Genomic DNA, 27,308 nt, shown 5'->3' on the forward strand with positions numbered 1-27,308 from the left:
GGCCAAGAACCAGGAGGTGCTGTCATCTTCCTCCCTGCCAGCGTGGATCTCCGCGGAGCCCCGCCCTCTCCTCCTCACCTGCTCCCCAGGAACCGAGGCGAGGTCGTTGTCACACTCTGGCCTCCGGCACCCTCCCCCACGGCCTCCGCCCCTTGCCCAACTCTCCCAGGGGCCGCCTCGCCCCTCCCCTTCTGGATCCCAGCTAGCTGAGCGCATTTATTTGCATATTTCTACCTTTGTTCCCCGCCGGCGGCCAATCAGGGCGTAGGGCGAGGCGGTGGACGGGGGTGCTGGGCGGGGCTCGGGCTCAGGCTCCTAGTGCTGCGGCCGCAGGTTCCAGAGCGGGTTGGAGCCGCCGCGGGCGCGCCGCGCACTGCAGCCCCAGCCCAAGCCTTGGGCTCCACACTCGCAGCCCGGCTGCGGCCTCGCCTTGGCTAGGCCCTGAAGGCAAGGACAAAGAGGCTGTCTGGAGGCTCCGCCGGAGCCAGATTTTACCTGCAGTTGGAATCACAGGCTTCAAGATGGTTTGCGGGGGCTTCGCGTGTTCCAAGAACTGCCTGTGCGCACTCAACCTACTCTACACAGTGAGTATCCCGAGCCCGTTTCTCTTCGCCTGGGGGCTTTGCACCTGCTCGGGTGCTCCGTGGCCGCTTCCTCCGGCCCCCTCTTCCCGTCTTCCCACGCTCTGCTGTGCGCCCGCGGCCTCGCCATCGGTATCCGCCGGGGACCAGGAGCCGGCGACTGTCGCAGTCTCTTCCTTTCATTGTGAAGCCGCCGTCTTTCTGGCTCGGTGGCCACGCGTCCCTGCCCCACTGCTCTACCCCACCCCCTCATCCACCGCCCTGTTTTTCAGTCATTTGACCAGACATCTCCACTTTGCCATCCTCATTATTCGTTCCGCCACTCGCTCTTGGCTCCCAGCCGCCTCTGGAGCGAATTTGGAGGCGAGAGAGCAGCCTCGGATTTGAGGACAGTTTTGCAAAAATAGCGTGATCAGAAACTGACAAGGCGGCTTATGGATGGTGTACGTCGTGTTCAGCTCTACGTGTGCCTGTGATTTTCACTGAGGCCACCGAGTAGGTTCACAGGATATCCGCAGCTTCCGAAGTTTGTTTCGTGCTTACTTAAAGGAATGTCTTTGGGGGAGGTGTGGGGCGGGGAGGGGGTAGTTCTGCTTATACCTGATGCTTTTTCCATGTGTCCCCCTGTTAGCAATATCCTAACTCCATTTTAAACGAAAGCCTCCGGTAAATAAGCGAGCCTCCACCCAAATTGTTCTTTCCCTGCCAACCAGCTTTTTAGTTTTAACCCCGCCGTCCGTATCTTTGTAATTTTTGAGGGGCAATTCTGGGTGAACAGGAGGATGGGAGAGGAGGAGGTTGCCATTTATCGAGTGACTCCCACGTCCCAGATGTTACATACCCGATTTCGTTCCTTTTTCTGACAATCATCCGAGGCAAGGGGCCTTGTGTAAATTTTGTACATAAGGTGATAGACCAGAAAGGGCTTTAATTAAGTTTACAGAGATGGTAGTTGGAGAGTCAGGAGTGGAAACCGGGCTATGGGATCCAGATCTTTCTGCAGGCTTCTTTACCAGGTGAGAGAAACAGACTTCTGTCGTCATGCCTCTATCATAGTCTTGCTCCTTTCTATAAATACACCTGGCATTTTTTGCAGCACCCACCCTGAAAACAAACCCAGCTCCTCTTAGTTAGTTGAGAGCTAGGCCATCTGTGTAAGCTTAGGTTACATCCTCAGAGTGGGGAGACTGCCTTGTGGTCACCAACAGGAGAGAGAGCTGGGTCATTTGACTATTACTGTTCCTGTGTATGTGAATGTAATTGCAAAGCTTTGAAAACAAGACATAAAGAAGCATATGTTAAAGAAACATAAATGGTGTAAAGTATGTTTTTCTGGCTAGTTTGTGTGTGTCTTAGTAGGAATTTAATCAACATGTCACTAATGATACACTTGGGAAAATTCTGAACACCTGGCGATTCAGCTGCTTGTAATTGGAGGTCCATGTCAAATTTCAGATCAGAATTCACCTTTGTGTTCCCTGAAGCATGCCTATCACTTTGATTGTTTATTAAGTAAATAAATTCTGACCAGTTCTCCAGGTATTTTCTTTTATTAGCCTGAATGGCCTGCTTAGAACTTCATATTCCCCACTTTATGCTCTGACTTCTACCCCTCCCCCTCATGATTTAGTCACCTGTTTACCAGACATTTAACCTTATAGTATCTGCTTACTTACAGTAGAATAGCTACATACTTAATTGATTGAGGGGTCTATATAGATTAATGTGCCATATATATATGCTTCTCCAAAGGCAAATTATTATTAAGTCTAGTTCTCTTGCTTTCCAGATACGTCATTTCTAGCTGTATCTACTGTGGTATCAGGAGAGCAAGGAGAAAGGTGATTCTGAAGGAACATACTAAGACTTTCATGTGTATGTGTGCTTAGGCTCTCAGTCACGTCTGACTCTTTGCGACCCCATGGGCTGCAGCCTGCCAGTCTCCATGGGGACTCTCTAGGCAAGAATACTGGAGTGGGTTTCCATGCCCTCCTCCAGGGGATCTTCCCAACCCAGGGATCGAACCCAAGTCTCCCACATTGCAGGTGGATTCTTCACCGACTGAGCCACGAGGGAAGCTGTAAGACTTTTGTTATCTGTCCAACCTTCAAAGTGGATTGACCTTCAAAGGGCATTCTACTGTTTTTTAATAGCTATATGGTAAAACATAATTAATTGGGAATTCACAGGACTGTACAAATGGTTAGCTTTTTAAATCTAAGGCTTTTTAGAGAAAGGATATTTCTTGAATTAATGTCTACTGCTTATAAACTGTGAACAAGTTTAGATGAGTTCAGCAATTTAAATTGGAAACAAATGAAAGGTTAACCTTGAACAAAGTCTTAAATAGATGCTGAAAATGTACCGCTGCTATTATTTAGGTTCTGTATCTTTCTTGGTCTCTCCTCATCATTTTAAGATGGGGCATGTTAAGTGGTTGGGGACAGGGTAAAGGCTGAAGACTTGGGAGACATTTCTTTTTAAGACATAAAGAGGAGGACCCTTTATAGGTTTCAGTTCCACCTGGATTACTGCTTCTGGAATAAACTCAAAGTTGTGGGATTAGATCTGAGATCATTTCTAAAAGTGTTGTTGAAGCCTACATTGAATGTGGAAGTGGCAAGTGAAAGGCCACAGCCTGCTTTGAGAGTTATCACTCTATTTCTTGAAGTATTTTCTTCAGGAACTTAGGACTCAATCAGCCTATTTACGAAAAAGGCAATGGCGACCCACTCCAGTACTCTTGCATGGAGAATCCCATGGACGGAGGAGCCTGGTAGGCTGCAGTCCATGGAGTCACTAAGAGTTGGGCATGACTGAGCGACTTCACTTTCACTTTTCACTTTCCTGCATTGGAGAAGGAAATGGCAACCCACTCCAGTGTTCTTGCCTAGAGAATCCCAGGGATGGGGGAGCCAGGTGGGCCGCCATCTATGGGATCGCACAGAGTTGGACACGACTGAAGCGACTTAGCAGCAGCAGGCTGTTTACTTGCCCAGTGCAGTTTACATGTGCAGGTGGCCTGCTAATGGCTTTGAGACTAGAGCAGAACTGGTGATCAGTCTGAAAAGCCTGTCATTAAATTGGTTGGATGGAACATCCTCCTAACTTGTCATGGACTTTTGATCACTAGCCAAAGGTGTGGTTGATTTTTGTTGTTGTTTATGGTTTGGTTGTTTCAATTAATAGAATCCCTTGTACTGCACTTCCCAGGTGGCTCCAGTGGTAAAGAATCTGCCTGCCAACGCAGGAGACACAAGAGACTCAGGATCGATCCCTGGGTCGGGAAGATCCCCTGGAGAAGGGAATGGCAATCCACTCCAGTATTCTTGCCTAGGAAATCCCTTGGATAGAGGAGCCTGGCTGGCTACAGTCCATGCGGTGGCAAAAGTTATGACTACTACTTACGACTAAGTGCGTCTACACACATGCTTGTACTGAACAATTTTATATTAGTACAGTGAATAAAAGTGTCAGACTATTTTTTTGGGCTCCAAAATCACTGCAGCTGGTGATTGCAGCCATGAAATTAAAAGACGCTTACTCCTTGGAAGGAAAGTTATGACCAACCTAGACAGCATATTAAAAAGCAGAGACATTACTTTGCCAACAAAGGTCCGTCTAGTCAAGGCTATGGTTTTTCCAGTAGTCATGTATGGATGTGAGAATTGGACTGTGAAGAAAGCTGAGCACCGAAGAATTGATGCTTTTGAACTGTGGTGTTGGAGAAGACTCTTGAGAGTCCCTTGGACTGCAAGGAGATCCAACCAGTCCATCTTAAAGGAGATCAGTCCAGGGTATTCATTGGAAGGACTGATGCTGAAGCTGAAACTCCAGTACTTTGGCCACCTGATGCGAAGAGCTGACTCACTGGAAAAAACCCTGATGCTGGGAGGGATTGGGGGCAGGAGGAGAAGGGGACGACAGAGGATGAGATGGCTGGATGGCGTCACCGACTCGATGGATGTGAGTTTGAGTGAACTCCAGGAATTGGTGATGGACAGGGAGGCCTGGTGTGCTATAGTTCATGGGGTTGCAAAGAGTCGGACACAACTGAGCGGCTGAACTGAACTGAACTGAACTGAGTGAATATCAAGTTTATAGATACAGGAGGAAAGGCAGAAGCTATGGTTTCTTCATGTACCTTCATGATGTCATATGAGTGACTTGCTCTAGAACTTTCTCCATTTGAAGAAGCAATGTTTCTTCACTCACCAGATACTTATTGAGTGTCTACTGTGTGCAGGGCATTGTTCTCAATCTGGGAATACAGCAATGAGCTGAATGGCTTTGAAATAAGCATGCCTTATAAAGCCTCTTTTTCATTCACTATCTTCTCTACGTATGATCTCAAGAGTTTTCTTCAGTCAGTAAACGTTTTCCCATTGTGTGTATTCTGCTGAGAACTGTAGGAAATAATAAACACACACAAAGGCAAATACCTACTCAGTGAAGACAAGATCTAGTTAGGATTTATGAGGTGGGAAAATGAATGCTATGTAAAGGAAGGACTGACTTTAGGAGCCATAAAATTTAGGACTAAGGGAGATCCTTGTTGGGTACAGAAAGTATGATGAATTGGGGAAGTGTGGAGATAGCTCAGGTCTTTTTAATACTGTTCAGGATATAGATAAAGTGAAAACTGCTTCAGGAAAATGGTCTATTTTATTTTTAATAGTTTATTTTAAAATAATTTTGATTGAAAATATTTTGATAAAAAAGTGAAAAACAGCTTTTAAAAATTATTCCTAGTTTTTTGATGGGGAATTTTAGGAAGTGTGAGGTAAGCGTTATCTTAAAATATGTAACATTTTGAAGATTTATATCTCCTGCTTCTCAAGCAAAAAAGAAAAAACTTCTAGGAACTGGACTGCTGGTTATAATGTGTGTGTATGTGTGTATGTGTGTGTGAATAGTTTTAATTAAGAATGTAAGAACAGAAAATAACTTGTAGTCTTTAAACGAGAAGGGTCATTTCAGAAGTTTCAGTTTTGTTTCTTATTCTAAATTTGTTCTCCTAAAATCTTTCTAAGTTTGTTTCTACTGATATTTTTTGCAGTATTTTTTTTTTTTCCCCTAATACCTTGGGTTGCTTTGGGGAAAAAAAACCTCTGTGCAGTCAAAAATTATACCTGTTTACATCCATCCCAAGATATATGTTTATTTGCATTTTAAGTGTCTCTGAAATTGAAATTGTCTTAAAACAGATAAAACATAGCAGATAAAATACATATATTTGGACAGTCTATGGAGAGAAGAACTAGATTCAGGAAGAGAACCTAAGTTTGAATTTCACCTTTACAGCTTGCTTGGAATTTAACTTCAGGCAAATGTCTCCATGAGTTTTTCATTTATAGACTGGTGGATGATATTTTTCATTTTTGCTTCAAGGAGTTTTTAGGATAAAAGGAGAGATGTGGAGAAATGCTTTGGATGCACTATAGGAAAAAAAAAAAGTTGTTACAGCTTCATGTAAAAAGTTGAATTATTTTAAATTTCAGAATTACAAATCTATATGTTATAATGAAAAGGTTTTCAAGCTTTTGGGGTTTCTAACACTTACAGGCTGATATTAACTCAAGCAGGCCTACAGAGACAAGAGGTCCTACCCTCAAAATAGTAATACTAATCCTTCAGTTGTAAGAAAAAAAATGGCTGAGGTATGGTGAGTATAAACATGGAATGACTTACCTGGACATTATTTTGAGTCCTATTCTGGTCAATGGAGGGCTGGAAAAGTATAATTTTTTTCAGTCTGTGCTCTAAAATAAATGAAAACAGACTAGCACTTCATCCAAAGAAAAAAAATCTACTTACTGTAATTGCCTTCAAATTACTGTATTTGCTATTTTTCAAAATTCTCATTATTTTTCAAATTATTCTTATTTAATATTTTAACGTGTAGTTAGATTTATGTTATTTCCCGGCACTTGTTCAAACTACTGAGTGAATTTAAAATATGTAAGTGGTTGCTGAATATTTACTTGGATTTTGAATTTAAAATGATTCATCGTTTACAGAACCTGAAATTTTCACATGATGCTGTTGAGCTGGCATTTATAATTGGCCTTTGTGCCAAATATGTCTATGAAATTTCCCAAGTTTTGATTTTAAAATAGAGTGACCAGAATGTGCCATGTATGTCCTTTCTCACTTGAAATGAGGTTATTTTCTTTCACCAAGTTTAACAAGGTAATTAAGAGGCTTTTACAAACAAAGAAAATTTATTTAGGGAATAGTTGTATTTCAGCCTACTTTTGAAAAGTGAGTTTTCAACATCTCAGTGGTTTAATTTTCATACAGTTTTAGGTAGTTTAAAAGTGGGCCATCAACACCTCAAACACATTTGAATTACTGGTGAAGACAGGCTAGGGCTAGTTCACCTTCCTTCATATCCCATTTCATCTGAATTGATCCTCCATATTCTCTTGTCACTGAAGAATGAATAATCCAAACCTACTTGTAATAATGGATGAAAACTCTTAGATAATAAACCCACATTCCTTAGCATGTTGTTCAGCATCTTTCACCATGTGCGTCTCTTCATGTGTTTCAGCCACAGAGGTTTTCCCAGACGTTTCGTGCTTTGTTGCCTGTCATAGCTGATCCTCTGTTCTTGGCCGAGCATACCTTGCTCTGTCTTTGTAAAGTTCCCCAAAGCCTCCTGTTTCTTTAGTCTGAAGGAACTGTTTCCTTAAATTTTCACTTGGGAGTTGTAACACTTGAGTGCTACCCCAGAGTGATTCAATCAGGATTCAGAGCGAGGGAGGAGGCATGTCATTTTTTTGGTTAGAAAACCCTGTTTTAAAGCTTTCTAGCTAATTCTAAATTACAGTGAGGGCTGAGAGTTAGTGTTGTAAGGTTTTATTTTACTTTGTCCTTTCTGCTGAACCATACTAATGCTCCATATTGTAGACAATTTGTGTTTGTTTTTTCCCACCTGTAGTTGGCGGAGATCACAGCGTTCTCTATATTGCATCCTGCAGTTCCTGACATTGTTTTCTTGTAACAGAGAGCTTATACTCTAAATAACTTCTTGAAATGAATTTGCAGAACTGGCTGCTCCCTATTCACCAGAGGTAAAACATACCTAATGAAAACTTGCATAAACATGGCAATTTGATCAAAATCAAATCTAGAAGACAAGCAAATATTTTAAGACATGAAAATTAGCATTAAAATATAGTTAAAAATAATAAATATGAATTGCTTTTATCAGTCTACTATAGAATCTGTTTCTTGAAATACTATTTTCTTCTCCCATTGTTGGTCAAAATCTATATGTCTGAGGTTTTTCCTGTCTCATTTCCCCTGAACAAACAAACTTCCTGTAAAATTACGTTGTAGTCATAGTTGTCTAGGGCTCATTATTAGTCTAATACAGTTTATTATTAATCTAGTATAAATGTATTATTAGATAAACCCAACTAATTTTTATTTTATTTATTCCAATAATATTAATTGAGCATTGGCAACAGTGAGCAAAACAAACCAAAATGTCCTACCTTCATGGATCTTACATTTGAAGGGGAAGATAGATGATAAGCAAAGAAGTAAATGTTATACATCATCAAAGTCAAAGTGTTAGTCGCTCAGTCGTGTCTGACTCTTTTCGAACCCATGGGCTGTAGCTCACTAGGCTCCTCTGTCCATGGGATTCTCCAGGCAAGAATACTGGAGTGGCTTGCCATGCCCTCCTCCAAGGGATCTTCCTGACCCAGGGATCAAACCCTCATGTCTTATGTATCCTGTATTGGCATTTACTATTAATGCCACCTGGGAAAAGAAGGTAAAAAAAAAAACCAAACAAAAAACAAAAAGACAAGTGCTATGGAGAAAAATAGAGAAACAGAGTAAGAAGGATGAAGCACGGATTGGAGGGGAGTGTGGTGGGTAGGGGAGGATGAAGGCATATTTTTATATATGGTGGTCAGAATTCGCCTTCTCTGGAAGACAGCAGTGGAACAGAAACTTGAAGGAGATGAACAGACATCTGGAAAAAGTTGGCTGAAGGAATGACTTTGAAAAGATCCTGAAGGAATATTTCTCGTGTATGCAAGGGACAGAGAAGAGTCTACTAGCACTGGGACAGAGCGAGCAAGGGGCGGGTAGAGTGGTTCAAGTTGAGTCAGAGAGTTTGAAGGATTTGAGCTTTTACACCAAGGGAAATGGGGAGCCATTCATTGGTGGCTTCAGGTCTGGTTTTCATTTAAAAGTTTGTCTGGCTCCTGAATCGAGAACAGATTATAGATGATAAATGTGGAAGCTGTGAGACCACATGTGAGGCTATTGCAGTAATTTAAGCAAAGATGACGGAGGTTTGGACCAATAAGACAGCAATGGAAGTAAGAGAGAGAGTCAGATTTTGAAGGTGGTGCCAATATAATTTCCTGATGGATGAGCTTGAGGTGAGAGAGAGGCCAGTCAAGCAACTGGCTGGCTGAATCTGCTATTAACAGGAATGGGGAGACTGCAGTTGGATGGGCTTTGGAAGGCAAGTAAGGGGTTCAGTATTGGATGTGATGCCAATTAGATACCCAGGTAGAGATATCAGATAGCAGGTAGACTAATAATGATGGAGTTCAGGGGAGAGGAATAGCTGGAGGTTTATATTCAGCAAGTCATCATTGTAGAGAGTAGTATTTAGCATTGCTTCTGGATGAAATCAACCAGTTAGGGAGGAGAGGTAAAGAAGGGTAGTGATTCATGAACTGAACCAAGGACTCTGTTATGGTAACAGTTTTAGGAGATGAGCAGCCAGCAAAGGAGCCTAAGAAGGAATGGTTGGTCAGGTAGGAAGAAAACCTTGTTGAGGCAGGTGTCTTAGAAGCCAAGTGCATGCTGTTTTAAAGAGGCAGAGTTGAGCATCTGTGTCAGATGCTGCTCAGACATGATTCTTAAGTTGATCAATGAAGAAGTCATTGAAAAAAGCAATTGCCCTTTTATTTTGTCTTGTTAGACTGTATGCCCCTCAACAATAAGGACCATGTCCCAATCACTTCTGCCTTCCTGAATGCACAGCACCACCTTGGCATATGGTTGGTATCTAGTATATTGAATGGAGGAGTCAGTAAAGGGCTGTTTCGCCCAAAACTCTGCTTCTTGTCTCCCAGAACCATTCTGAAGAAGGAGGATATAAGTTGTGGTGGAAATTTGTTGGTGGCTGTGAGAGCTACTTTAAACTAGTTATCCTTGGAAGATGGCAAGTCAGGATCCCATACTTTAGAATTCTTTATGTAATTTCTCCCCAGCAGATAACATATATGCTATCTGTTTTGTGCCCTGTAAGTATAAAGCAGTGTGCTCGGCACCAAGGAGAACATAGAGAAGAAAAACGTTACAAAAAGCACGTCAGCCTTCGTTGTGTCATTTGAGGAATGAAAATGAAACAAAGAATTGAGGTCTTGGCTTCAGCACTAAGTGTCTGGATATTGCAAAATACTTAACATTTAGCTAAGCGTTTTGCAATATGCAGACTTTTTATAGAATTTTCAAATCTGTGTCCAGATGTTTGGCATCAGAGAAATACATGCTCAGTCATCACAAAATTGTTCTTCAGTTGTCCACGTTAGGCAGAAGTTCAGAGGGAGAGTTCAGTGTCAAGTGTAATTCCTCATTCTGACTGTTGGAGCATGGAGAGGGAGGGTTCTGGGGCCTTAGTTTCCATGTATCTGTGGATGCCATGTTACATTTTGGTGGTATAGTCCCTTTAAATCTTATTAGCACTTTAAGTTTCTTACCCTCCACTATCATCACAACCTCTCTCTTGCTCTAGTGCTGACAGAACATTTTTGAATAATTTAACTACAGAGTTACATCCAGTTTTTTCAAAGGTCCTACATTCCTCTTTCATCCTCAGAGCAGTTCACTTACCCTGATAGAATTTGGAAGCTCAAAAAGATGTAGGGGCTCTAGAAATGATTCAGGTCTCTCTTTGCATCTTGTTTCTACAATGTGGTGGATATTTGATGAAAGAATGAAACTCTTTTATAGATTGTATAGAGATAGAATAATCTGGAAGATCACTAAGCTGGATTTCTTCCTCTCAACTGTTGATTAGATTTGGCAATAAGCATCTCTAATGTATAATAAGTGAGATCATGAGCTCTTTAGGACCGCAGGATATTTTGAGTACCTCTTCTGTACCAGGCGCTTAGCCAGGTGCTAGGAGTATCAGGGCACCATGTGCTATGCCTGTGTGGCACTCAAAGTGGAGAGGACTCATTAGAAGAATGCAAAGTGTGGCTGGAGGTGGGGAGTGGTTGCTAATGAATTACCTCTAGACATCCAGACCCTTCACACCCTTGTATTTGTCAGTCTGGGTGTGTGTGCTCAGTTGCTTCAGTCGTGTCTGACTCTTTGTGACCCCATGGACTGTAGCCTGCCAGGTTTCTTTGTCCATGGGATTCTCCAGGCAAGAATACTGGAGTGGGTTGCCATGTCTGACTCCAGGGGTTCTTCTCAACCCAGGAATTGAACCCCCGTCTCCTGTGTCTCCTGCATTGCAGGCAGATTCTCTATCTCTGAGCCCCTGAGGAAGCCCCCAGGTAGCCTGGGATTTGGACTTTATTTTGAGATTAGAAACAAAAAATAGTTAGCATGGGAATGACCTGATCTTATTGGCTTTAAAGACCACCATATTAGGAGTAGAGTCCAGAGGCAGCTAACAGAAACCCAGCTGCTCTGCTTCATATAATAATTAAGCTTTATTGTCTTCATGGAGCAAGATCTCTAGAAGGAGGTAGTCTGGAGCCAGTGTACAGTGTGAGCATGTTATCAACATCCCAGTCTTCCTCTGTCATCCTGCTCTACCATCCTTGGTGTGTGGCTTTCTTCCTTGTCACCCAATTACATTTGCAGCTTTCGGTATAAGGTTTTGTTCCATGCTGGAAAAAGGATGATGCTGTAAAATGCTTTTCCTTATAAAGCTGTGTGTGTGAGAGAGAGAACAGTTCTATTGCGGTATTAATGGAATACAATAAGCTGCATGTATTTAAAGTACAAATGAGATAAAGTTGTGACACACACGTGACCTGTCAACCCTTCATCATATTCAAAACTTTGCACATAGCCCCTCAGATTTCTTTATCCTCCTTTGTGATCCCTCTTTTCTGTCACATAGCCTTTGGTCCCAGTTTATAGGCAACCACTGACCTGCTCAGCAGTAAAGTTGAGGCTGGAGTTCAGGCCTGGGGAGGGTGTGAGCAGGAGGATGATGGCCTAGGACATTTCTCTGGCTCACTGATTCCCTTCTTGTTTGGTCCCAAGAGGACCAGTTTCAGAGAGGTCTTTTAGGCTTAAAGGGAGTACTAATTTTTTTTTTTTTAAAGCCTATTGACAAAGTGAAGGATTTAGAGTTAGTTTAGGTGGGGAAGATGGTCATAGTAGGGAAGGTAGACAGTCACTGCAAGTTTGCAAGTATTAAAAAGTTATGATAAACACTTGCAAGATGAAGCTTGTATTAGGCTGAATTCTCTATAAGTTATAAATGAACTTAATGTGTTTCTGACTCTTGAGAGTCCCTTGGACTGCAAGGAGATCCAACCAGTCCATTCTAAAGGAGATCAGCCCTGGGTGTTCTTTGGAAGGAATGATGCTAAAGCTAAAACTCCAGTACTTTGGCCACCTCATGCAAAGAGTTGACCCATTGGAAAAGACTCTGATACTGGGAAGGATTGGGAGCAGGAGGAGAAGGGGACGACAGAGGATGAGATGGCTGGATGGCATCACTGACTTGATGGATGTGAGTCTGAGTGAACTCCGGGAGTTGGTGATGGACAGGGAGGCCTGACATGCTGTGATTCATGGGGTCGCAAAGAGTCGAGCACGACTGAGCAACTGAACTGAACTGAACTGAAGATAGCACAAACTCCTAAAAGATATAATTGGGAGATTCAGTGATTATATCATCAAGTATGGCTGGATCAAGGGGCTCAAAAAAGGTCAGAATTCTTGCTCCTTCTGTCCACTTCTCAGCCCAGCTTGCCTCTGCATAGGTTCTTTTTAAGGCTGGAACTTTCCATGTATAAGACAAGCCATTGGCAGAATCAATTTTAATTGTCCTTATTTTGCTCTTTCAATATCCCTGTATCATCATATGGGACATACTAGTTAACCATGTGGGTTTATGGGCCCAATCCATGGACCAACTACTGTGAGCAGGAGTTTGAGTAACCATGACTGCTACTAGAATTGGCTGGAGAGGGCCAGTGAGACGCCAGGATTAAGAGTTTCATAAGAAATATATGTGCTGGTTGTAAAAACCTCATATGTCCTCTACCAAGATCCTTTGTCCTCTGAGCAGAAATTTGCCTGAATCTTCTTAATTCTAGAATGTTCTAGCAACTTCTTCATCATTTGAAAAGCTTACTCTAGAAGTAAATGGTAACCCACTGCAGTGTTCTTGCCTGGAGAATCCCATGGACAGAGGAGCCTAGTGGGCCACGGTCCAAAGTATTGCAAGGAGTCAGATGCAGCTGAGCGACTAACAGTTTCAGTTTCAGTGGTTTAATGCCTCAATACCTACTTAAACTAGATTATAAAGAACATTATGCATGACATTTCTACTGGAGTGGCATTGTATGTTATTGATCCAAAAAAGTGCATAAATGCATGTTTATTAGTTTTAAGCAATTTTATTTGCTAGAATGATCTCAGAGATGAGAACTCTTTATGCTGGGTAGAATTTTTTGCTCCCCTACTCCAGGCAATGCACTGTGAACTTGTATATGAATGTCAGCATACATGACAAATTCTCCAGGTTGGGTAAAAGAAAAATAATCACAAAATTAGTAAGCCGGGATTTGGTAATTAACTAATAGCAAAGCTGTATGAGTGAGGACCTTACTATTGGTTTATAACTGTGCAACCAGGTCTGCTAGGGAGTAAGTTAAGGACATGCTAATCAAACCCATATTGATCTGGCTGTGAAGCAAGACCTACAATTTCTTATGCATTATAATATTGTCTTTGCCGTTATATCTCAGAGTTAAAAATGACCTGTGTTGCTATGATGACCTAGGCACTATGTCATAATGCCTACTATGTCCGGTAGGCACTATGATATTGTCTTACCGGGATAAAAAAATGCACCAAACAGAAGTGTGCCCCAGTTCTGCCTCTGTCCCCAAGCCTGTCATTTTGCTACTCGGATTATTCAGCTATAAAATGAACAGACTTGGTTAAGGTCACTGGCCAGATAACTTTGTGCCACTGACACCCTCCTTCATCAAAATCTGTCCATGTGTGCGCTAGAAGTTTTGCCACGACCTCCTCTTTTAAGCATTTGCTTCAGAAAGCAATGCCAGTTGTAGACACTTTTATAATCTTGCCTTGGTATGGCCTTTCATTTTAGCCTTTGCACTCTCTTAAAAGCTTTTCTTGTGTATTCAGTTTTCTTTGTTTTAAAGAGAAAACAGGAAAGGTTGGCGCTTCCTGCTCATAAAAAAATCACTATCAACAAGTTAACAGATCTGTAATTTGTTTTTATCAGCTTTCTGTCTCCCAAAGGAAGGAAACTATTTGTCATAGGTCTAAATTTACTTTCTATTACAATTGATCTCATAAGGAAACTGTTGTTGTTGTTAAACAAAAAATTCTTGCAGTTCCTTTGTCTACCAGGTTCTAGTGACAAATAGGCTTTTTAATTATACACTTAGAAGTAGTTTTATGGGAATCAATAATTTTTATATCACTCATTCGGTAGACTTTTACATAATCCCATTCTCTTCAAAATTACAAACCAACCATAACATGCAATTACTACTACTCAGAAATAAATTGCTTCTTTATTATCTTTAAAAGTTAAAGACACACTGGTAATCAAATCTAATTAGAAGCATATCATAACTTTTAGATGTTATTTCTAATTTAAACAGTTAATTATGAGGACTTGAGGGATTTTTGCTATAATGTATTGGAAACTACAGTCACACACACAAGAAAACATTTATGTTGTTCTCAATTTTTTAATTAAAAAAACACATACTTTGGGGATTTATCAGAAAATTGAGTCACTTAAATAAGTTTATGTTTGGACAGTTTTACCTTTGTAGTAATAAATCCCAGACTTGTTTTAGGTTGGATAGTTAAATCTAAGTGCTCTTCCATGTTACAAATGAGAGTGTATATTTGTGTGTGTGTGTGTGTGTGCATGTGTGTGCGTTTAGGATATGGGTACCTAAGGGAAATGATAGGTGGTATCAAGTTTCACATGTGCGTCTACCAAAGTGTGATAGACAAGTAAAGATTCAACAAGCGGCTGCCTGCTGCCTTGACTTCTGTACCACCTTCACTTGCAAGGCTTCCATTTTCCTAAATGGCAGCACTTTGTAGGGGAGGATGTGGACAGTACCTGGAGATGCGCAGATGGGAACTGATGTGAAATATTTGAGACAAATGAGACTACCTTGATATAAGTAGCTGTGTTTGGGGAATAGTGTGAATGAAGGCTGCATGAGGCAAATTGGACCAATTGACAGAAGAAAGCAAAGCAGAAGAATTTAGTTTTAGTGTCACAGTAAGAAGGGGGCCGGAGAAGGCAACGGCACCCACTCCAGTACTCTTGCCTGGAAAATCCCATGGACGGAGGAGCCTGGTGGGCTGCAGTCCATGGGGTCACTAAGAGTCGGGCACGACTGAGCGACTTCACTTTCACGCACTGGAGAAGGAAATGGCAACCCATTCCAGTGTTCTTGCCTGGAGAATCTCGGAGACAGAGGAGCCTGGTGGGCTGCCATCTGTGGGGTCACACAGAGTCGGACACGACTGAAGCGACTTAGCAGCAGTAGCAGCAGCAAGAAGGGGGCTGTTACATCTTCAAGCTACTTTTAATTAGGAAATGTTTCATATGCACAGAAAATAATATGGTATACTCTCCTGAGCCCAACAGACTGATTTTACAAACTTAGTATTTTGCTCTGTCTCTCTCTCTCCTTTTTAAAGTCTTCTTTGAATTTGTTGCAGTATTGCTTCCACTTTATGTTTTGGGTTTTTGGCCATGAGGCATGTGTGAGCTGAGCTCCCTGACCACCAAGATCAAACCTGTACTCGCTGCATTGGAAAATGAAGTCTTAACCACTGGAGCCCCAAGGAATTCCCTCTCTCTTTTTAAAAGGCTAAAAGCTATAGTACAGTTAAAGGCCCACTGTCCATTTCCTTTCCCAGCCCTCACCAAAAGTACTTACTACCCTAAAATCTACATATGTCATTTCTACACACGTTTATATAACTATATGACCATTTGATCTGTTAATCAACCACAAAGACTATATAGTGTTGTTTCTGTGTTTGAAAATTTTTATAAATGATCTGTTTTATCTATATTCAATTTGTTCCATTTTTATGTTTGGCATTTCTAGATTTACTAGAAATAGATTAACACTTGTATTCTACTGTGTGATCACACTAGAGTTTGTGAAATCCTTAGTTATGGTGTTTGAGATTTTTTAAAATTTTTTACTATTTCAAACAAGGCTGCAGCAAAATCCTGATACATATATGTATGGCTGGGGACAGGGGCATTTTTCTTGGATATTAGCCTAAAAGCAGAATTGCTAGTTTAGTAAGAGACACATCAGTTCAGTTCAGTCGCTCAGTCGTGTCCGACTCTTTCTGACCCCATGAATCACAGCACGCCATGCCTCCCTGTCCATCACCAACTCCCGGAGTTCACTCAGACTCACATCCATCGAGTCAGTGATGCCATCCAGCCATCTCAACCTCTGTTGTCCTCTTCTCCTCCTACCCCCAATCCCTCCCAGCATCAGAGTCTTTTCCAATGAAACAACTCTTCGCATGAGGTGGCCAAAGTACTGGAGTTTCAGCTTTAGCATCATTCCTTCCAAAGAACACCCAGGGCTGATCTCCTTCAGAATGGACTGGTTGGATCTCCTTTGCAGTCCAAGGGACTCTCAAGAGTCTTCTCCAACAACACAGTTCAAAAGCATCAATTCTTCGGTGCTCAGCCTTCTTCACAGTCCAACTCTCACATCCATACATGACCACTGGAAAAACCATAGCCTTGACTAGACAGACCTTTGTTGGCAAAGTAATGTCTCTGCTTTTGAACATGCTATCTAGGTTGGTCATAACTTTCCTTCCAAGGAGTAAGCGTCTTTGAATTTCATGGCTGCGGTCACCATCTGCAGTGATTTTGGAGCCCAAAAAAATGAAGTCTGAAACTGTTTCCACTGTTTCCCCATCTATTTGCCATGAAGTGATGGAACCGGATGCCATGATCTTCGTTTTCTGAATGTTGAGCTTTAAGCCAACTTTTTCACTCTCCTCTTTCACTTTCATCAAGAGGCTTTTTAGTTCCTCTTCATTTTCTGCCATAAGGGTGGTATCATCTGCATATCTGAGGTTATTGATATTTCTCTCGGCAATCTTGATTCCAGCTTGTGTTTCTTCCAGTCCAGCGTTTCTTTCTCATGATGTACTCTGCATATAAGTTAAATAAGCAGGGGGACAATATACAGCCTTGATGTACTCCTTTTCCTATTTGGAACCAGTCTGTTGTTCCATGCCACAGGACTGGAAAAGGTCAGTTTTCATTCCTATCCCAAAGAAAGGCAATGCCAAAGAATGCTCAAACTACCACACAATTGCACTCATCTCACATGCTAGTAAAGTAATGCTCAAAATTCTCCAAGCCAGGCTTCAGCAATACGTGAACTGTGAACTTCCTGATGTTCAAGCTGGTTTTAGAAAAGGCAGAGGAACCAGAGATCAAATTGCCAACATCCGCTGGATCATGGAAAAAGCAAGAGAGTTCCAGAAAAACATCTATTTCTGCTTTATTGACTATGCCAAAGCCTTTGACTGTGTGGATCAGAATAAACTGTGGAAAATTCTGAAAGAGATGGGAATACCAGACCACCTGATCTGCCTCTTGAGAAATCTGTATGCAGGTCAGGAAGCCACAGTTAGAACTGGACATGGAGCAACAGACTGGTTCCAAATAGGAAAAGGAGTACGTCAAGGCTGTGTAACCTTTTGAGGTACCACAAAGTTGTTCTGTAAAGTGACTGCAATAATTTACACTTCTTTTTTTTTTTTTTTTCACTTCTGCTTGAATGTAAGTTCTAGGGTCTCTGCATTGTGATGTCATCAGGCTTAATTTTTACCAACCTAGTGAATGTGAGATCTGCTATGAAGTTCACTAGTGAGTACCTCATTGTTCTAATTTTTGTTTTCCTGATATATAATGAGATTTAACATCTTTCATTTGTTGATTGGCCTTTTGGATTCTTCTACAGTGAACTGCCTCTTATTATCTTTGACCATTTTTCAATGTGTTTATTGTTTTTTTTTAAATTGATTTGTAGGTGTTCTTTAATATATATGTGTGTGCTGGAAATATCCTCTAGTCCTAGGCATATCCTACATTTGTCTGGTGTTTTTTTATTATATAGAATTTACAATTTTAATGTGATTTCTAGTTTGGTAGGTAAGAACAAGGATTCATATCCTAGTTCTGTGTCTTCCTTGCTGTGTAACCTTGGGCTACTTTCTTAACATCTCTGTGCACAACTTTCCCCACTTGGAAAAGCGAGGCAGTAGTACTGCATACCTCTTAGTGTTGTTGTGAAGATTGTGTGTGTGTGTGTGTTAGTCACCCACTCATATCTGACTCTTGGCAACGCCATGGACTATGGCTCATCAGGCTCCTCTGTCCATGGGATTATCCAGGCAAGAATACTGGAATGGGTTGCCATTCCCTTCTCCAGATCTTCCAAACCCAGGGATTGAATTCAGGTCTCCTGCATTCCAGGCAGATTCTTTACCATCTGAGCCACCAGGGAAGCCCATTAGTTAGTAAATGTAAAACATTTTGAATACTTCTTGTATATAGTAAATGCCATATTTGTATTATATGTGCTTTTGGGCAGTCTTGTTTAAGAATTGTCTTTAACCACAAAGGCAAAACATTATTCTGTACTTTCCCCCACAAAGTTTAAGTTTTGCTTTTTAGATTTGGGCTTTAAAGCTATGGTGTGAGGTAGGGATTCCTACTATTATTTTTCAAAATGGGAAAGTAATTGTGAAAAAGCTGTTAATTAATGACTATTTCCATATTGATTTAGAATTCCATATCTCTTCAAGTCTGCATTGTTGTTTGTTTAGTTACTTGATTTTGATTACCAAACTACTATAATAAATTCTGATATTTGTTTGGATTATTTTTAACTTCTTTAGTCCTTTTAGTTTTGTTTATGTATTTAAATTTACTAATTAAAATAGATCCAAAAACTGTAGAGCCAGGCTCAGGTTTTGCAGAGCATGGTAAAAGCAATAACAAAGATAAAATTTGGGACAGTTAAATGTAGCCATTGACAAAGGTTGGTTTGCCACTAGAAGCATTTCTTATGCACTGTGCTAGTGATACTGTAGCTGGGCTGAGAAAAAATGCAACAGCCACAGGCTTGGTCCTTAATCTTAAAAATGTTCCTAGCTCTTTGATGACATTTATTCTTCCATGTAACTTGATGGATCATGGTATAAATGATCTAAAACCTAGTGAGACTTTGACTAGAAATACATGAAATTTGTAGGCTAAATAGGAGGTGAATTGATGCCTTATTATAATGAGTGTTCCCAACCGTGAACATACATCTCTCCATTTAATTTAGGTCTTTTTCATGTTCTTCATTTCACGGTTTTCTCCATGGACGTCTTTTAACACTTCTGTTAGATTTGTTTATGTTGTTGTTGTTGTTCTTTAGTCACCAGATCATGTCTGACTCTTTGTGACCCCATGAATTGCAACACCTTCGGTTTCCCTGTTTGTTTGTATGCACCTTATATTTTGGGAACCTATTAGAAATTGCATTTAAAGAAATACATTAAAAGATTTGGAGGTGCATCAGCATGCTGTTGATTTTTGTGATGGTGATCCTAGTTCTAGCAGCTTTTCTGGTTCTTACTAATTTTAATAGTATTTACAGTCTTTTGGATTTCCTGTATAGATATTCTCATTAATTTTAATAACCACAGCTGTGTTTATCCTTCATCTTTGTGCCATTTTCACTCTTTTTTTTTTCTGTTTAGCTCTGTTTTCTTTTTTTTTTATTTTTAATTTTATTTTATTTTTAAACTTTACAATATTGTATTAGTTTTGCCAAACATCGAAATGAATCCTCCTAAGACCTCTACCCCAGTGCTTAATAGAAGTGGCGATGGCTGGCACCCTTGTCTCCTGAATTTTGAAAGAAATGTTTCTCAGGTTTTTCCATTGAGTATGATTTTTACTTTGCTTTCTTGATAGCTGTTCTTTTCAGTTAAGGAAATTTGGAGGAACTTACTCTTGTTCTTTTTCTTAAAAAACAATTTGTTGAAGGCATGTCAACAAATGAAGTTTTACTTATCCTTTGTATGGTATGTTTCACTTCTTTCTGCTTTCTTTAGATTGGCTCTGTCTGGCTCTTTTTTAAGTCTGCATTTTTAAATAGAGCTTTGCTTTTCCCATATTGTTTTTATTCCTTCTTTTATTTATTTATGTAGTTTAAACATATGAATTTTAATCTCATTCAGTTGGTCCTATTACCCCAAGTTCTTTGGAGCTCTAATTCTTTGCCTTTTGCTGTGTTTGTTGCGTCTCTCATGATAGATTTTTTTTTCCTTACATGTTTTGTGAGTTTTAGATTGACAACAAAGTTTTCATTTATTTATTTTTTGGGGAATGGTGTGAGGGCTGAGATTCAAAAGTGTCCCTCCTGAGTCATTTTGAATTTGCTTTCTTGATTTTCCTCCTCTAAATGCCATCACTGCCTGTGATCTGCTTTCATGTGAATGGCTGGGCTTGAAGATTCCTGCCTTCCTAGAGAATGTACATTTAGCCTTGGAGTTTCTCTTTCTTGCAGATTTTGAAGAGGTTCAAAAATTTTTACTGTCTTCCTGAGGGTGGTGGTGTAATTTTTCTGTGACCTTTTATACTGAAAATACAGCGCTCTGGAGGTCTAGACAAACCTGGGTCTTGGTTCCACTTCTCATGTCTGCCTGGTTTAAAACCCAGGTCCTTCCCCTTCAGTGATGTTCTGATCTGGGAATTCCTTTCCACTTTCTCATGGCCCCATGGTGCCAGTTGTATGCTTGCTATTCTGCTTTTCAGTTCTCCTTTTCTTTCTGGCCTGTGGGAATTTCCCATAGTTTCTCAGCAGTCAGCTATATATTTAAATAAAATGTGACGTCTCTTTTTGATATTTTAAATTATGTGTAGCAGGAAGGATTCAGTTATGTGGGTGACTCAGTTGCCCCTGTTCCCAGAACCCTCTGTGGAAGGCTGATACTCCTCTGCCCTCAAGATACACATCCTCATCCTTAGAAGCTGTGACTATGTGACCTTGTATAACAAAAGAGGCTTTGAAAATGTGATTAAATTAAGCATATTGAGATGGAGTGATTATTCTAGATTACCTGGGGGAGCCCTATGTAATCACAAAGGTCTGTATAAGAGGGATATAGGTGGCTTATACTCAAAGAAGGTGATATACTTAGAGAAGCAAGTTGCAGTCTGAGAAATTTGAAGATACAGCACAGCTGGCTTTGAAGATGGAGGAAGAGAATATGTAGGCCAGGGAGTTCAGGTGGCTTCTAGAATCCCTGTCTCTTCAGCTTCTCTGATGCTTGAACTCTCACCTTTGACCTTGTGTTGACCTTTGATGCTAATGTGTGTTTTTCTGTTTTGTTTCTTTCTTTGTTTTTTCTTTTTTCTCTCTTTTTCTTCTTTTGTGCTGCTGCATTGGTTTTGCTAGAATGACAACTGAAGAGGAAATATTTAAACTTGCATTTGAATATAGAATAATCTTTTTTTCTTAGAACTCCATAAGATAGCTACTTGATCTTGTGACTTCCATTCTTTGTCTTCCGAGCAAACCTACTAGCACATACCGTGCGGTGTTTTTATTTCTGTGAACACACAGCCCATTCATTTCTAGGCTTTGTTTCTCTGTGTGCTTAGTTTTAAAGACAATTTTGAAGCAACAGTGAAATAAAAGATGTCACTGAAAAAAAATCTGAAAAAGGCAAAGAAACAGGTTCTTCCCTAGAGATTTCAGAAGGCATGAAGTGTTACTGACACCAGTATTTTAGCTTAGTAAGACCCATGTTGGACTTCTGACCTCTAGAATTATAAGAGTGTGCTTTTGTGGTGTTTTAAGCCACTAAGCTTGTGCTGATTTGTTAAAGCAATAATAGGAAACTGATATACCCTCTCAAATGTTTTTGAAGGAGAGGTGCCTAGTGTCAGTGATGAAGATAGACTAAAACTATATTAAAGATACAGCAAAGTGAACTTGGTGAGGAATATTCTTGACAGAGTGGTTCATAGAAGGCTTCTGAGGTGGTGCAGTGGTAAAGAATCCACCTGCCAATGCAGGAGACGTAGGAGACACAGGTTCGATCCCTGGGTTGGAAAGATACCCTGGAGAAGGGAATGGTTACCCACTCCAGTATTCTTGCCTGGAGAAAGCCATAGACAGAGGAGCTTGACGGGCTACAGTCCATAGGGTTACAAAGAGTCAGACATGACTGAGCACACATCTAGAGGAAAAAAACCAGAGCAGAGATGCTTGTGAATGTTCTAGATAATATATTCAGTAACCACATAATGCCTAGTCTGGGAGTTAGAACTTCTTATGGAAGTGATAAAGTGCTCTACCCACCACACCCCCACCCCCTTTTAGTTGCAGGTTTTATTTTCCAAAGGGCAAAAGATTCTCATTGTTAATGAGCTTGTAAGTTGGCTAGCTGAGAGAGCAGAGAACAGTTTTCTCCTATTGCTAAAATGCTGGTGTTTTAAATAAAGGATTTGGTTTGTTGGGAGGGTCCTGACAGGAATAGCTAAATACTTCACTCCAGCTCTATGGTGGGGATTATGTTAGTGATAAAATATCAGGCAGATTTCTTTAACAGATGTTCCTGACTTATTGTTTCCAAATGTGTGAATTGTTTTGTGTGTGCTGTGTGGGTTGCTGTGACAAACGACCACAAACATGGTGGCTTAAAAACAAAAGATTTATTCTAACAGTTCGAGAGGCCAGATATTTAAAGTCAACAGGATTGCACGCCCTCTGAAGCCCCAGGGGAGAATCCGTTACTTGCCTTCTTGCCTCTTCTATTTTCTGGTGGAGGCCAGCATTCCTTGGCTTGTGGGCTCATCACCCTTTGCCTCTTTGTATTGCTGTCTCCTTTCTGTGTCTCTGTAATCTCCCTCTGCAACTCTTTTTTTTTTGGGGGGGGGGCATTATTTTTTAATTGGAGGAATATTGCTTTGCAGTGCTGTGCTGGTTTCTGCCATACAACAGTGTGAATCAGCCATAATTATACATATATGCCTCTCTCTGACAAAGACGCTTGTTATGACGTTTAGACACCACCTGATAATCCAAGATAAGGTTCTCCTTTTTAGACCCTTAACTTAGTGACATCTTTTGCCATACGATATAATATTCATTCTTTTGCTTCATATGGTAGTATTCAGTTGGGGTCATTTTTTTTTTGGCCTACTATCTGCTGCCTTACTCTTTCTTTGCAATCTTTGGCTTATTCTATCTATCTGGATTTTTTTGTTGTTTGTTGATTATTCTATATTCTGGCCCACCTTGTAAACTATCTCTGACATAGCAATGGTCTGTACCACTGTGATTTTTTTCATTCTCTCCTATGTTGAATTCTAGAATGAAAGTCAGGAAACTGCAGCCCGTGAGTCACATCCATTACAGTGCTTGTAATTGTGCAATCTGCCAAATAAGAATGATTGTACATTTTTATTTTATTAAAACAATTTTTTTCTTCTTTCTTTTTATTTTTTAAATTATGAAAGTATGATAACACATTTACAGGAGACTTGGAAAATACAGAACAATGTAACATATAGTTCCATTATATATTACAGTTTAAGTAGATAAATTAAGATTGTTTTAGTTGGAGTTTCAATATCAAACTCTCAAAAACTAAGAGTGAATAGACAGAAACATAGAAGGATATAGTAGACTTGAAAAGCTCTATGACCCAATTCAACATAATTAAGATTTTTCACACAACAGCAGGATACAGATTCTATTTTAAGTTCCCATAGACTATAAGCCAAGAGACACTGGAACATATCCAGGGCCATAAAACAAGGTGCAAAGACTTCATGGCCTAAAGGTTTTGAACTCATACAGAGTCTATTCTCTTATCACTGTGTAATTATGTTAGAAATCAATATCAAAAGATGTTTGAAAATAACCCACATATTTTCAAGTGCTATGTGACATTTACCAAGAGACATCTTTGACTTAGACCTTGAAAGCCTCAATAAAGTTAAGTTTTTACATTTTTAAATGGTTGAGAAAAATCAAGAGAAGAATATTTTGTTCCACATGGAAATAATATGAATTTAAGTCTCAGTATCTGTAAATGAAGTGTCATTGGAACATAACCCTGCTGTTTCATTTATGTATTATCAGTTGCTGCTTTTGTGTTATGATTGAATAATTATGGCAGAGCCTGTGTGTTCCATAAAGCCAGATGGCAATTCTCTGGCTCTTTACAGAGTAAGCTTGCCAACCTTTGTTTTTGTAGGGGCATCTTGTCTCTGGCTTCCGGTATATAGTGGGCACCAAGCATTTGTTGATGAATATTTAACTTGTGGCAAGAATTTCATTAATATCATTAAGGATTTGGGATGATTCCCAAAAGGATTCTTCAAAACTATGGATTAGAAGAATTTTATGTATCATATTATTCATGATTCCGATCTTTTTGGCCCTAAAACTCGAAGAAATACAGAGTAAATGTCCTGCCCCTGAATTTAATTGAATAAACAGGCATCACACACAGGACTTGAAGCTGGTGAGTGCTGGTTAATTTTACAGAAAACTTGGCTGTGCTGTGATTGCAAGGTGTTTTTTTCAGACATCCGTCTAGAAGTTGCTCTGAAGGTATTTTTTAGAGGTGATTAACATTTACACTCAGTTGACTTTCAGTAATTGTGGGCCTCATGTATGATATGAAATATGAAAGCATTAAGAACAAGAACTGGGTTTCCTAAAGGAGAAGGGATTTTGTCTCAAAATGGCATCTTAGAAATCCTGCCAGAATTTCCAACCTGTCATCCTGCTCTGCACATTGCGGACTTTCTAGCCCGTACAGTTACATAAGCCCGTTCCTTGTAATAAATCTCCTCTGTTTCTCTCTCGATATGTATCTTCTTGGTTCTGTTTCTCTGGAGAACCCCGACCGATGCAGCAGGTCAGTCTGATGTGTTGAGCATGTGGACCATCTTCAGTGTTTCTTCCCACCATGCGATGTGGATGCTAAGCGTCACCCTCTCCCCTCATGGAGGGGAGGCCCCTCCAGCAGCATCGCCCTCTCCTTCCTTGACACCTCCTCCAGGCTTCTGCCTTTCACACCTCGTGAAAGGAAATGTGTTATATTTGGATACAACAAAGTCAGAAATAAGCTCACTTGTGATGGGGCCGAGGACTTTTTGTCCATCCAAGAGAGTCTGAAGTTTGAGAAGGCTGCGAATGAGGTGATAAGAGAGTCAGATGCAGATGGATCTGCTGAGAAGCAGCAGTTGAGAAAATGAGTGTTTGTGAGAAGTTTTTCCTCTTTTTCTCCTTCTGAAAACAAAGCTTCCTGTGTGTACATGATGGAGACCACCAGGTCCATGTAACTCCGTAACTCAGTCCTGTGGTACTACAGATGGTTGCTTTTGTTCCCAAGTTTTGCTGCTTTATCATAAGTGGATAAAAATACAAACAGCTGCTGTTATTTAGCCATTTTACTCATATGTCTACACATGTTAAGAATTTTTATGTACCAAGATATTTAAAATGTGTGTCTGATAAACGACTACATGTATAAAAAATTATACGTTTCAGTAAAGAATCATTTGAATGAGTATTGACTTATTTTGTATTTCAAGACAAAGTTTATTAGGCCTCAAAGTGGTGCTAGAAAGTTTATTTTACATACTTCTATTTCTCCCAGCAAGGTATTAAAAACTGTCAAGTTGCTCCAGGAAATGGTTAGCACTTGAGTGACTTGAAGATCCTCTCTCTTTCCTGCTCCACCCCCATCCCCACCCTTCCCACATACCTACTGAAGCTGTGTCTTCTATCAATTGATTATAATCTTAATATGACATGCTATTTAAGTGTTATTTTAAAGAAGTAGCTGTAACTTTGAATGGTAATGACCGATTGAGGCATGTGTTTACCTCTTACACTTGACTTTGTTTTATAATACAAATTAAGTGGTTGGGATGTCAAATAATTTCTTCTTACTCAGAATGCCATGTTTAAGTAATGTAGCTAAAATCTCTTAACACTCTTTTCGTCCTAAAAGTTTTAAAAGTTTCTCTCTATATTTGAATGCTAATGATATCTAAAGCAGTTCATTTCAGCGACAGTTCTGCAAGATATTTTTGACTGTTCCAAGGGTCAAGTTCTGTGATAGGTGTGGGCAATACAGAGAGGTGAAAAGATGGGGTCTCTAAGTTGTTCACAGACCCCTATGAGAGACAAGCTTGGAATCAGAGTGTTACTGTGATGAAGAGAGTAGAACCACATTGGAAGAACAGAGATTGCTCAGAGAATTGAGAAATGAATTTGGTTTGTTGGGGACTTAGGAAGACACCCCAGAGAAGTTCACTTGTTCTGGGCTTTGAAGGAAAGATACGTGATTTCCACATGAGGAAACAAGTGTGTCAGACGGAGATATATTGGTGTCTAGCAGTTTTAAATATGCTATTAGTTCAAAAGCTTAAGTAGAAATCATTTAGGTTTAGTAAACCAGATGGCCTCTGAGGCTCCACACTATATAGATGATTGTTTTTTAAAAGCATGTCTGAGGATTAATACTTGTTAAAACAGCACTATAATGAGATCACATGTGTATTCCAGTATCGAGTGTTAGCAGTCATTCGTAAGATACTAAGCAGATGCCTGAAGGATGTCCTTGATGTTAATATATAAGTTGGCACTTCTCCTCTTTCTTTTTCCTGCCCCTTCCTCTCCCTCCTCACTGCCCTTTGTGGTGATTTTTGCAGTTGGTTAGCCTGCTTCTGATTGGAATTGCTGCATGGGGCATTGGCTTCGGGTTGATTTCCAGTCTCCGTGTGGTCGGCGTGGTCATCGCAGTTGGCATCTTCTTGTTCCTGATCGCATTAGTGGGGCTGATTGGAGCTGTGAAACACCATCAGGTGTTGCTTTTTTTTGTATCCTTTTTTACAACTGGGAGTTTTACCCCCACTGGGTTTGTTCTTACCTTGTCGATTACTCTTTTTTTAACCCTAACTTAAAATTACCATCAGGAGACGAATTGTCAGACAGCGGCTCCTGGCCAGCATTATGTGTATTTGCTCAACCAATATTAGGAACGTTTCTTAGTTAAGTTACTGTATGTTTACATATGCTCTCTTCTTTTCACATCGTGAAGAATGTATCCTGCAAGTTCAGTATCGTCCTACGTGTATGTTGCAAATTCAGCATTACATTTAACTGATTCAGGGGCCTCTAGGTCCTTTCCAAGTCTTTAATATTAGGTTGAGAATTTCTCAGTGATTTTTTAAGACTCGATATTCAGAAAGCTTGCATACATTTATATACTTACTTCCTGCTTTTTCTATGTAACAATTTTTATTTTAATCTAAATGAAATTACAATGGATCAGCTATTATTTATTTTTAATGTTATTGAAGTATAGTTGATTTAAATGTTGTGTTTAATTTCTGCTGTA

At 40.2% G+C, this 27,308-nt stretch overlaps 1 protein-coding gene across 1 annotated transcript in view; it reads left to right on the forward strand.

Moving 5' to 3' along the window:
- Positions 1 to 318: 318 nt before the first annotated feature.
- The window catches only part of TSPAN13 (tetraspanin 13), a 38,169-nt gene continuing 11,179 nt past the window's right edge, over positions 319 to 27,308 (forward strand). Inside the window, exons 1-2 of the mRNA XM_019958498.2 lie at positions 319 to 584; positions 26,620 to 26,787. Coding sequence (XP_019814057.1) covers positions 522 to 584; positions 26,620 to 26,787 — 231 coding nt within the window. The 5' untranslated portion in view covers positions 319 to 521. The remainder of the gene's footprint in view (positions 585 to 26,619; positions 26,788 to 27,308) is intronic.

Source organism: Bos indicus, chromosome 4 (genome assembly GCF_029378745.1).
Source record: "Bos indicus isolate NIAB-ARS_2022 breed Sahiwal x Tharparkar chromosome 4, NIAB-ARS_B.indTharparkar_mat_pri_1.0, whole genome shotgun sequence".
In the NCBI taxonomy this organism is placed as follows: domain Eukaryota; kingdom Metazoa; phylum Chordata; class Mammalia; order Artiodactyla; family Bovidae; genus Bos; species Bos indicus.